Source organism: Python bivittatus, unplaced genomic scaffold, assembly GCF_059951505.1.
Source record: "Python bivittatus isolate LINGU-HERP-01145 unplaced genomic scaffold, Pbiv_v1 ctg000480_np1212, whole genome shotgun sequence".
Taxonomy (NCBI): domain Eukaryota; kingdom Metazoa; phylum Chordata; class Lepidosauria; order Squamata; family Pythonidae; genus Python; species Python bivittatus.
Window position 1 is genome coordinate 92,053,322 of NW_028277075.1, and position 13,721 is coordinate 92,067,042.

A 13,721-nucleotide genomic window follows, 5' to 3' on the forward strand; every position below is an offset into this window, starting at 1 on the left:
TGGATTCGGTTGTTTCAGTACAGCATAGACTTCTGAAAGTTGCTACTCATGGACAAACTCCAAACTATTAAGAATGACCAAAACAACATTTCAGAGTGCCATTAAATGAAAATTTCAAGTGTAAGCGCAACTGAAACTTCTAAGGTCCAGAAGTGCTGAACATTTGTTTTACTAGACACACTATTTGAACCTCTGTGCCACTAAAAGCTTATAGGTTGTCTGTGATAAAATGGGGTAAATGTATCAGACTTAAGAATCTCAATTTCTTCATTGCCTTTTAAGAATCATGTGTCAGTGAGAGTGAACTTTTAGAAATACATGCTTCATTATTACATGACTTACAAATTGTATATGGCAATGAAACTATTATATTATTTTTACATATTTAATTTGATTAATATTATTTGTCTTATTACCTCTTGTTGGGTTATTTAAATGAACTGCTGTAGATCAAGTAGCAAAAAATATTAATAGGCAGCTAGCATGCAATATAATGAAATTGACATAGATATACAGGTATATTTAAGTTAGATGGGTTTGATTTGTTTAGTGAAAGGAAAAAAATTAAAAGAAATGAGGACAGAGAAATAATAGAAATAATTGTAGGGCACAGAATCACATCTGTTTAAAAATTCAGATTAGTAGCTATGGGAAACATAGTACCAAGACCTACCAGGTATAAGTTATAATAATTGGTGATTTTTGTGTGTGTTAAGAATTCAGTCAAATCCAATACTACTCATTACTAAATCTGAAGTATTCCAATGTTCATTAAATATTGATTTTCTTTGCTTTATGATGGTTTTTTAATATTTCCCCAGCAACTGAGAAATTTTATTATCTTATGATAAATGAAGTGAAATGTGTAATGAAACAGCAATATCAGGAAACAAAAATTAGTATTGTACTTTCTCAACTGGGGTACTATTGGCCTTCTGAGACTAAATTATGAATTTCCAATTTCAACTAGAGATGGTATCACTTGGCTTGAACTTGGCAGAAATCTGACATAGCAAGGCTAAATAAGAATCTTTATTCTGAACTAGAGTGGAGCTATATTAAGCAGTTAATTGTAAGTGTGAGTGCTAGCTCCCCCTTATACCCACAGCATTTTAAATCTGTTGCTGCTGCTTCCTGCCTTTCCCATGTTCCAAAAGCTTCTTTGCCCTATGCTCCATGGCCTTGAAGCTGAGCAGCTGCTGGTTGTTGATATAACTGACATCTCTGCCCTGAGAATTGCTGGCTCTTGGCTTATCTTTCACAGCTGGGAAAGAAGAAAGGAATTTTGATGTCATAACATAGAGCTTTGAAATTTCCTCTGCAACTGGTGAAGATGTTTAGATAATAGATTAACATTCCTTTGGTTATTTCCAAGATATTCTTTGTGCTAGGAATATCCTGAAATTATCTCCATTAGTAGTTTGAGAAAAGTATTTCGCAGTATATGTTAAAAATGCAGAATAGTTTAAATCCCAGCAAACCAGTAATAAATAATCAAAATGCACCATGCAACAGTGCTCCTGCAGTTACTTCTGAAACTAAAAAACTTCCAAAATGTTAAACTTTCAGAGTTTTAAAGTATAGAAACAAACTTAAATTGGTGCCAGTTCTTGCAAATGCTTGAGTAAAATTTTCAATTTCCTATTCTCTACTGAAATCCTTCCATGTACCACCTACCATCCTTCAGGATTGTCTCACGCCCTGAGCCATCAACCTTTTGACGTCCTATCAAGAAACTGGTAGTGTCCGCAAAGTATATGTAGTTGGTTTCGGCATGATAATCCAAAGCTCGAGGATTGACCAAATTTTCTATAGGGATCATATGTTCATCAACTACTTTGGTATTTAGATCCATTCCTTGTATGATGCCTGGGCGTCCCTTTCCATAAAACAGGAACAACTCATTCTTTAGTCCTACATAAAAAAAGATTAAAAGCTTAAACCACAAATCTTTCATAATTTCTTCACACTGAATACAGATGCTCTTTTACTTAATGCTAAAACCTGTGGCTTTTTTTTTTTTTTAGTTCAGCACCTAAAATTAAGATCTCAGACATTCTGAAGGCATCTGAGCTCAGAATGATTGGTTAATTAAACCAATTAAATTAATTAAATTTAATTAAAACAGTTATTTCTGTGACTGAGTTATACTTAATTAAACATTGCCTTTTTATGACAATTCATATTTCAAAAGTCCAAAAATACATAGACTACAGTAAGTACAAAATGAACCTGTATAATACTACATAAAAGAGGATCTACTGGCTGCTATTAACAGGTTATCATATTGTAAATTTTAGCAAAAACAACATTTTTACAGTTCCTGTTTTTGTTTTCATTTTTAAAGCCAAAAGCTAAAGTAAAACATTACAAATTAGAAGATTATACTTTACTATCTGAATATGGATAAATATTGTTTATACATTCTATTGCTTGCTTCTTAAATATATTCCAACTTTGTAACCTTGGATATTGAAAATACAAGCACTCAGAGATAAAAGTATCCATTTTTTTTTATTATTATTTAAGAAAATCTCTGGGTTCAACTAAAACTGTAAGTAAAAATTTGACTGCTGTAACTTGTCTTTTGGTAGTTTTCATATGGGTTCACACAAATGTCAGGATAAAAAATGAAAGTTATGAGAAGACACAATCAACATCAAAATGTTGAGAAAAGGAAATTTCTGAACAATTATTTGAAGATTATAGTTTAATATAAATAATACAGTTACTGGATCTGGATCAACATGATTTCAATAACACACTTCGATATACTTTTCTCGTATTGGCATGAACAAAATTCAGTAAATATTTATTTTATTAAATTTAGAGGCCGCCTGACTCCAGATGACTCTGGATGACAATAAAAATGGAAAGACAATAAAAACAAAGAAAAATCCTAAATATCTGGAAGGACAAACAATTTGGAAAATCTAAGATTATAGACTAATTAAAACTGAAAGGTTTTACTGCAGCTAAGGAAGGATTTGGTAATGCCATGTTATAACAAGGATAACAAGAGGTAATGTAATATGTATTATCTATTCACCTCTACTGCTACAGGGTGAAGCCTTTACCAAACAAATGATTGGTATAATATGGCAATAACTTATTATAAATGTGACATGTCAATAAATAAATACATAAAATAAATAATAACATACTGTTGAATACATTCCACCAGCTAACATTTAGCTAGTGCAACTGCTATTATTAATTATTTTAATTAATATAGAGAATTCTACTCTAAAAAAAAAATAGTTGCTGGTAAAGTGTGATATCAGACAACATACTTTTGCATGATCTGCCATCACTTCCCAAGACAAAGCCCATCTTGCAGCGACAAGTTCTGCTTTTATAGCTGCTGCTGAGTAAACAGATGTGTGAACATCTACCTGGCCTTCCATGTTGGTCTACTTCACATGCGTGGCTTCTGACTGCAACAGATACAAACAACAAGTTAGAAATTCTTTAAAACAAGCATGCTCAAACTCCATAAAACAAAAGATATACCTGAACATTACAACATATTCATACTCCCCAATAAGAAGTATTTAAAGAGTTCCTTAATACTACAGAACAATGTGAAGTCCATGAAGAGGTCATATTTTGAAGGAGCACACATATATAATCTTGATTTTAAAAATAGGAAAAGGGAATGCATAAAAATTTTGCTGTGAGAAACTTTGACATTTAGCTTCTATTCTTAACCACACTTCTTCACTTTTCCATGATTGTTTGTATTAAATGAGATTCCACGTTCTGTTTAACAACAGTATAATTACTATATGCATCTATTATGAGTTCATGTTGTCACTTTGGTTAAGTCACTTGATTTTTCATGAGGCTATGCATGCTTCAGAAATGATTTGGAAGGAATGACTGGGATCAGGCACAAGTGCAAACTCAACAACTTCTGTGCAAGCCTGGAAAAAGATGCTACTGCTTTATGGAATCAACTCATTCAAGCAATCATTCAAGCAGCAGTGCTATTTTTCTGGGATAGGGAAATGTAGAAGCCTAAAAAAGGCATATGCGTTTTAGTGAACAGTAGAAAGATGACACATTTCTGTATGTGCAAGGTCTGAATCATTTACTTAGAATCATTTTCAAAAAGTGTGGAGCCCTAATATGTACATATCTCAGGTTTTTTTTATTATTATTATTGTATTTAGGTGGAGGAGGAGATTATAATTTTAATTGCTTAACCATAGTCATAACAAAATTAAATGCATATTACAAGGATATTAATGATAATAGTTAAAATAGTAAGTGAAACCAAAAATAGCATCTTCACTATGACCTGAGAGAAAGGAGAGGGAAAAAAATAACCATCACAAAAGGATGAGAAAATTTCCTAAACAGGAATGTAAATTTAGTATTTAGTTATTGATGTTAACCAAAAGGTTTTGATAACTTGGAGCAGCAATTCAAGCAAAGCCTACCATTGCTATTGTGTAGTGAAGTGCTATCCTATTGCTACAGGAAAGTAAAAAAACTAATTTTCTGGGGTTCTGGCCAGTTCTTGTGTCCTTCTAGGAATGGGGCTACTGAAGAATGTGAATAAATTGGAAGGTAGTTGGAAGATTATAGATTACAGACGAGGAACAACTGAAGATTGTAATTGGTGTTTTTTTTTAATGTATTTATTCTTTTTAATTGTTGTACACTGGCCAGAGTCACTTATATGTGAGATGAGTGGCTGTATAAATACAATCAATCAGTCAATCTGCTGCATTCTTAATCATGTCAAGACACTCATTAAAAAAAAATAAAGGAGAGAATTTCTATTACATACCATAGAGAGATCAAATTAGATGGCTAGACTTTGCACTCTCAATGTATACATTTGTCTGATTTAAAAGGAGGAGTGAATTCTAATGAAAACAACAACATTTTGAATCTGATAGTCCAGTTCCTGGATCATGTTGCATCTTTACTTCAGAAGATGAAGTTTGCATAATCTGATATCTGAAATAAATCTCACCCCAGGCCAAAAATTAAACATTTTAATAGCAGAATTTGATCTGGCTGGAAGTATACTAGTTTCAGAATGGAGAAAGAGAACAGAATTCTAGCAGTTCAAGACAAATTGCTTTAAAGGGATTTAATATATTATGATGAATACATATTACAAATTCTGATCTATAGAGAATACAGAATTTTGCTTTTATTAAATGGAAAAGTAGCTGAATTTGGTAACTGTTTGTCCAACAACATTTTGTGCACCAACAATATATAATCTCATTTATTTGCTAATTAAGTTCAGACACTTCTAATGACCAAGTCAACTTTCAGCTGAGGAAGTTAGTTAACGGTATGTGGAGACTTGCTCAATGAAATGAGAATAAATTCTTTACTTAAGAACTTTTTCACCAAAGACCACAACTTTTGGTTTTTCATAATTAATTACTACTACATTTCCATGACCTTTGCAATCAAATTAGTCATCAACAAAACCACTACTATTGTCATAAAGTAATAAAATTTCCTTTCATATATTTTCATATTCTGACTGGAAAGAAGCACCCTCTTCCCAGCTCTGAGACCTAAGTGTTCTAATATCATATATCTAACTCTAAAACCAGTTGGTTCTTTCAACATGTTATTTTAGATACATAACTCCTCCAATATATGCAGTAAATGCTTTGCAAACAATTTAGCAGCAAATTTTATAAGATTGGTTAATTTATACTTAGATCAACAATTAAAGACTCCCTTGTTAAACACAAGAACAACAGTAATTATGTTTACTTCTAAGGAAATTGACTAGATGAGGTAATTCAGTTAGAAATCTTTACAAAGATTGCCATTTATCATTCTGATTTATATTTAAATACCTCCTCAACAACAAATTCTTCCCCTGGGACTTTGTTAGAAGGTAAGGAATTAATCAAGTTTTTCACCTCATTGCATGATAATGGAAGTCAAGGATCAGTGGTTCTAAGGTAAATATTGGTGAAGGTATTGTCAATTCAGCACACCAGTCTTGATACAGAGGGCAGCATAGCAACACATGTGATACTATTTTGATCGCGCCAACCCAACCATAATAGAGATGACAGTAAGACAAAAAGTTATTAAGCCTTCCCTCCTGAACCACATCCTCTGTAACATGGACAGGAATGTTAGTAAAGTAGTTTGATAATATATAGGATCTGACACAGAGGAGTATGTTCCAAGAAAAAGGAACTTTACTCCTATCTCTTTGTAAAACCAGGTCAAGCATCCATTGCTTTGTCTTTAAAATGGCTGTCTCAAACCACAGCATCATCAAGAACTGGAGTGAGAGGTTAAAATAATGTAGGACTGTGGTTATCCCTTTCTTCAAGAAGAAACAAAATTGCCCTCTAAGACTATCAGCCAAAATTAAAGGACAGTTTTAGCCACTACTTTAATCAGCAAGATTTCACACAAACCTCTATGGAGGGAAGACCAGCTTCCAAATGCAGAAAAGCATTTTGTACTGACTGAGGAATGCATAGCATCATTTAAAAAATTGGACTGAATTACCTGTAAGGCTCTTCTGTCATTGTTGGGTACTGAACCCAAGGGTCAAGACCCTAGCCCTGAATAATTCTACTTTAGCAGGGACATAATTGATGCCACTGTGGCTAGCAAGCTTGTAGATTACTGAGGAGGGGGAAACACCCAGGTATTTAAAATTCTTGATTTGTTCAATATGAACACCACACATGTGCCACTTGTGACAGCAATTAGCATGCCCCTTAGTAGCCTCTCACCTGAGATTCGAAGGGCCCCTACCCTTTTAGTCTTCCAGTATTCCATGAAGACCTGGCTCTTCCCCCAGGTATTGGACTATGATGGGGTTGAGTCAGGAGGTTAATATTATACATGGTCTGGAGCAGGGTGGGAAGGTTTTTTTTTCTGTTGTTACCTTTTTTTTTAAAAAAAGGTTGTTGTGAGCTGCCTAAGATCATTATGTGAGATAGGCAGCCATAAAAGTTCTTTAAATAAGTAAAACTGCTGTTTTGGAAGAATCGAGGGCCATTTTTTCCTCCCAGCAAAATGCTTCAAGAATTTGTAAGTCCACCTTAGAGAAAGTAAACTGTTGCCTGTGGTTGATGTCTCTCTCCCTGTTTTCCCCTGCATTTTAGCTCATTCTGCCAGTTAACTGGTGTGTGTGTGTGGGGGGGTGTATTTGGTGATATTTCATAACTAAGCATCAAACTATATTTTTTGATAACAGTATTGAGTGCTATGTGCTTGCTCTGAGCTGCATGTAGGGACTGACTGGGAGTGTGCTAGGTACAAATCAAAATGGAAATTATCTGTAGTAATTTTCCAACAGATTTATGAGCTCAAAAGTCACCTGGGAGTACCCCAAAGCACCCCAGTCACAAAACATCCCAGTTTATTTCCAGGCACATGGTCAAGCATATAGCTGAACCAGCACTCAGAATCCACAAATCATAATGATTCATTAGGACTTAAAGTATCTGCATGCCTTCAAAGCTACCACAAAGTTTTTGAAAATGACTATGACATCAGACACAGAAAATCTCAAGTTTGAAGATGGGAAACATCTGGAACATGAAGATGGAGATACTATTTGAAAATCTGAACCATGTCCAAAGAAGCTTAATCCAGGATAGGTTGGATAAAAAAAAGGATAGATTACTGTAGTCTGAAATAATTCTGAGGTTGGGCTCAACAAACTGTAAATTAATTCAAAATTGTGCTTCAGGAAAGGAGAACTGGGACAAGCTAAGACAGACATATGCATGCTCAGGAATCAGCAATAATACTTTAATGTTAAGACAACTCATAAACCTGAAATTATCATGCAATGGAAGTTTAATGTAACCTATATCACATTACCTCTCTATTCAGAAGAAACTAAAACAAAATAATGTAAACCTTTCTGATAATTTCATCAAGGAACTGTTATTAATATCATTATAAAAAAAACTATAAATATATAGTAGAATTAATCAAACTTTATGATGAAATTTCCTTTGAGAATATAGTTGCCAGACTGGATGCATACCAGCATTATTTGAGGTATCCAACTGAAGGAAATTCTCTAAGCAAGTTAAAAAGGAGAAATTAAGTCTGTCATTACTGTAATAGAAAGAGACATATTAAAAGAGAATGCTTTACAGAGCTAAAATCCATACAACAGAGAGAAATAATGAGATCAAATATCTGAAAAATCAAGTCTGCAGAGGGATTGCAAAACAATGAAGTACAAAGAAACAGTATTTATATTAGCAAATAAGTGCTTATTTGAAATTGGACAGAATTCTGAATCTGAAAAGAAAAACAGATTGTTGTGGATAGTGATGCATCAAGTCAATATATCTGCAACAAAGATGCATGTATAAACCTTGATAAATCTCACCAAGGAAAAGTTAATTTAGCAAATGGTTAGTCAATAGAAGTATGTGGAAAAGGCAGTATTAAAATTAAAGGCTTGATAAATCATAATAAGAGCAGGAATGTAATATTTCAAGAAGTATGTGCCTCAGCTGGATCCAAATTACAGAAATCTATGTAATTTTATGCAACACAGCTGTAAATTTGTGCTAAAAATGGACTTTCCACCATTACAAAAGAATATTATGTAATATTAAAAGGAAAGAACAATGCAGCTAATTTGCTGGAACTTATGCAACCTAGAGCAAACAAGATGCATGCATAATGTTAAAATGAACGTGTAAATATAAATTCGTGTCATATAAATGTTCTCTGAATACGAAAATAAAAAATGAGGATTTAACAATTGGATTGAATGTCTGTTTTTGCAAGAAACAATTAGAATCAGTGTGACTTTTTACTATAAACAAAAGGAAAAAGAAATAGTTTTCCAAGGATTGAATTCAAACAGCCATTAGAAGTTATTTTTTCAGACTTTTGTGTTCCCATGGCAATAAAAAAAACCAAAGAGCTGTAAACACTGCTTGCTAACATTAATAGATTGTCACTCAAAGTATACTTGCACCTATCTCTTAATGAGTAAGACTAGAGGATTTGAGAAATTCAAACTATGAATTTGCTTATGTAGAAAACAAGTTTGACAGAAAAATAAGGAGCTTAAGATTTGAGTGGGAGAGAATTTTGCAACCAGGAATTTGAAAAATACTTCAACAACAAGGGCATAAAACATACACATACACACACACACACAAACACACTAAGTTATAGTCCTGAGCAAAAAAGGGTTGCAGAAAGAAAGGATCAAAGCTTACTGAGGCTGGTTGATGCAGAGTTATTTGACTATTGAGGGGAAGAAGCATTTAAAACAGCTACATATCTGTAAACTGTTTACCAATGAAAGATGTAAATAAAAACCACATGAGTTATAGAATGGGAAAAACTCCAATATATCACACCTAAAGTTATTTGGATGAAAGCTAATGCATATATCCCTAAAGAAAAAAGTAAATTGCAGAACCCAATTAGAAATAATGATGGACTATCAAATAGGAACAAACAGGTACAGGGTTCTGGACTTAAAAACTGGAAAAGTAAAAAAAAACAAAAAAGCAGCATTTTTCATTTTGATGAAGAAAAAAGGATATCCCCAGACAGCTGCAGTATTTAAATACAAGTGTAAAGCAGCTTAGTTTTACCAGTAGCACCTAAATCTATCCAGGAAGCTCATGACGAGGGGGAGGGGAGGGGAGGGGAGGGGAATGAGGGAGGAGGAGGAGGAGAAGGAGAAGGAGAAGGAGACACTCAGATGGGGTTACTGAAAATGAATCTGAGAAAAATGAAATAGCATCAGATTCAGAAGTAGCTGTTGACATATAGTCAGACCCAGACCCAGAATTAGAATTAAGAAGATCTCAAAGATCTAATAAAGGAATCTTGCCTGAGATAATCTGCTGTCCACTTACAGCAAGGAATATGCCTTATCCCAATTCATGGAAAGAAGAGTAGGGACTGCCAGTGGCTGAGGTACAGAAATGGAGAAAAGCTGCATGGCAAGAAACGGAATCCTTGCAAAAAACCCCACAAACCATGGATTCTAAATAAACTACCAAAGGGTAAGAAAGCCATAGGATGTGGGTGGATTTTCAAAATAAAGCATGATGCTTATGGAAATGTGCAATGCCATGAAACTAGATTAGTAGCAAAGGGCTACACACAAAAATCTAAAGAGAATGATGGTGACATTTTTGCAATAATTAAACATACAAGCATCAGAATTCTAAGTTTAGTAGCATTTTGAAAATTGCATGTGAAGCACTTCATTATTAAGACATTCTTTGCATGGGGATATGAAAGAGGTGACTTATATGTGCCAAACACCAGGTTTTGAAGAGCTAGGAAAAAAAACAAAAAACAAAAAACTGGTGTGTAAATTGCAGAAATCCATGTATGGGTTAAATCAAGCAGCTGAAGTACGATCTGACAAACTGAATCAAATGTTGCAAAACATGGATTTTTGAACAGGATAATCCTGATCCATGAATTTTAATTCTATGTACAAGAATTAAAAATGGAAGATACATGTATATTTTCTGTTACGCTATGTTGATGATCTAATAGCATTTGCAGAGGACAAAAGAGACAGCTTGGAGATAGTGAACAATTTAAACACAGAAGTAGAACATCTTGGAGATCTTAGCCACAATCTTAGAACTGAAATTTTAAATAGTATACAAATGAAGGGTACTTGCTCAATCAAAACAAAGGAGTCTAGCAGAGCCGTGGAAGTTGGATACCTGAATAAAGGAGGAAACCAAAACAAGTTGGCAAGGAGTGAGCAGTGTCAGACAGCTGCGGGAAAGCTACTATGCACTGCATCTGTGAACAAGCCTGACCCAGCCACTGCTGTTGGACTGCTAGGTAGAAAGTCAGGGAGCCAACCGAGGAAGACTGTATAACAGTAAAAAGAATAAGCAGATACTTAAAAGGAATTATAGACTTCAATTTAAAACTGTCTATAACTAATTTTCCAAAACCTATTGAATATAAAGATTTGGACTGGAGATAAATCTGACAGGAAATCAACTACAGCATACATATTCTTTTATGGGGTACAGTCATCAGCTGGTGTAGCAAAAGCAAAGCACAGTGTCCCTGTCGTCTGCAGAGAATGAATGCTGTGCTGCGGAACCAGCATTCAGGGACAAACTATTGCTGCAGATCAAGCTGGAGAGAAGCAGAGAGATCATCATCATCATCATCAACAACAACAACAAACATAATAATCGAGGGAAGAAATGGATGAAAGAATCTATCTCTCTGTTACAAGTAGAAATAATTTGATAATTTGAAACCATACTGTTCTGTCCCTGAGCCTTTTTAAATGAAAGATAAAGCAGCAGAGACTGACAAGATTTTATAGCAAACATTAATACTCTGAAACAATCTGATATCAAGAATAGTGATACATACACAAGGGACAAATGTAAACAGGATCTTCTGCTAAAAAGAGGGGGACAGTCCACTGTTTGCATAGGAGTGGTAGAGAAAACAACTAAAGAAGATAAAACTCTGAGTATCATACATCAGGGTTCCTCAACCTTGGTGACTTGAAGATGTGTGGACTTCAACTCCCATGCTGGCTGGGGAATTCTGGGAGCTGAAGTCCACACATCTTTAAGTCGCCAAGGTTGAGGAATCCTGTCATACATGACACTTACTTTTGGAGAAAGAAAAATGGCACTCATTGGAATTCTTTCATAGTGAAATTGCAGTTCTTGGTTTCTAGTACACTTGTTTCGTTGGCTTCCCTCCACTTGCTGGGTGAAGTCTAGCAGTACCACAGCTCAGTACTATACAAATGCTTTGAAAGAGGGACTGTGCTGTGAAAGTCACTAAAGCACCTGCGGTTCTTCCCGAGTTGCATGAATGCTTTGCAAGGTGGTCCCAGTAGTCCTCATCTGTGAAATTAGTCATTATTCAGGCTGCTTACAGAGCACCTGTATGAATCCGGAAAAATATATGGCTGCTTCTCTGAGTTGCAAAGCACTTCTTTGGAAGGATTTGCCCAACCTTACCATATAACATTTGCATCTTAATTAATACTGTATGTAGTGGATGTCAAGTACCTAGGTAGACTGAGAGCTGGCTTGAAAACAATGCTCAGCAATCCTTATAAAACTACAGTGAGCTACCAAGTCAGACATAATGGAATTTGGTACTGGACCGGGTATCTTTTCTTAATTAGTTGAATGCAGAAACAGAGAGAATGTTTATCTAAGATGACACAGAACTAGGGGAGATAGCTAATACTCTAGAAGGCAGAAAGAAAATTCAAAATGATATTGATAAATTAGAGAAGCAGGCTGAAAATGACATAGATTTAATAAAGGCAATTGAAATGTCCTTCTTAAGAAAGACAAATCAAATGCTTAGGTACAGGACTGGGAATACTTGCTTAATCCACATGAAAAGAAACCTGGAGTTCTAACTGATCACAAAATTAATATGGTTGATCAGTGTTGTGTAACTGCTAGCAAAATCAAATACAATTTTAGATTTTTTAACTGAGGTATAATTTCCAAATCAAAGGAAGTAACAGTTCTGCTGAGTTTTAAAATGGCCAGACCCCACCTCAAATATTGATCACTGTCTTTTACTAAAGATTCAGATGAACTAGAATAGGGGCAGAGAAGGGCAGTGAGATGACTAGTTTTAAGAGAGATATACAGTAGAAGGAACTGCTATATTTAACAGCATGTTGCAAGTACTAGTGGTTTGTTAAGACCTATTCTGTATCATCCCAAGGTGCAGGATACATGTTTCAAGTTGCAGGAAGGCATATTCTGCTTGAATATTAACAAAAGTTAATAGTAAGTTTCATTTGACAGTGGAAGAATGTGTTGAAACAGAGGCTGGACAGCCATGTGTTTGGGATACTTTAATCTGAATTCCTTCACTGAGCAGGGGATTGAACTCATTGGTTTAAATAGCCCCTACAATATTTATGAGTCTAAGATTCTAGGATGGAACTTGTAGACCAAATGCATTTTTAATGGAAGATGTCATTAGTGTTGGTTCATATTGCATTCAGAAGCAAAATAATTGCAACCAATTGTTTGAATAGTCAGTAAAAATTATCACAAACGTTTTGATTTATTGCTTCCTAAGGTCAGGACTAGAGAGATAATAGGATCACAAATTAGTAGCTCATCAATGACCCTCTGTATTGCTCTATTCTTCTTTATTTCTATGTGAGCAATATTTGTATCCTTTGATGCTGTGATTCCTTTTCTCTTACTGTTTTCTTGGCATCTTTTTAATTCTTTAATCATATATACATAATAAAGACTTTGCATTCTTACTGAATCAGTAACTCTCATTCTGAAAGGAATGTAGCCATAGTATATACAAACAGGTTCTCCTTGAGAGATGGGGAACAGTACATAAGGATTTTGGGATTGTGGGCTTAGGGATCCCCAGAGGGGCCAAGAAACCATGTCTATGTGAGTATGCATTTGCACGTGCCCTGTCACTCAAAAATGATTCATTTTGAAACAGGCAAGGTCAGTGTATGTCTTTTCTCATATTTTCATTCAAATCTTGGCCTCCCCAATCAAAATATAATAAAAGTGAAATAATACTGGCCAAATGTTTCATAATGTCTCTAAATTCTAGATGCAATGTTAAATGAACTTCTAATTACGCCACTAGATTTTTTTCCTCCACTGTCTTTTGCAGGTGCCCTGTGTCCTCAAAATATGAATCAAGAAATGTACTGTATGTTTAGGACCTATGGAATGGGAGACTGCAGAAAGAAAATT

General features: G+C 34.6%; 1 protein-coding gene across 1 annotated transcript in view; it reads right to left on the reverse strand.

Annotated features, from left to right (window-relative positions):
* The window catches only part of LRP1B (LDL receptor related protein 1B), a 715,984-nt gene that overhangs the window by 360,652 nt on the left and 341,611 nt on the right, over nt 1-13,721 (reverse strand). The window contains exons 11-12 of the mRNA XM_088145133.1: nt 3,294-3,437; nt 1,678-1,914 (exon numbers count right to left, since the gene is read on the reverse strand). Of these exons, the coding sequence (XP_088001259.1) occupies nt 1,678-1,914; nt 3,294-3,437 (381 nt within the window). The remainder of the gene's footprint in view (nt 1-1,677; nt 1,915-3,293; nt 3,438-13,721) is intronic.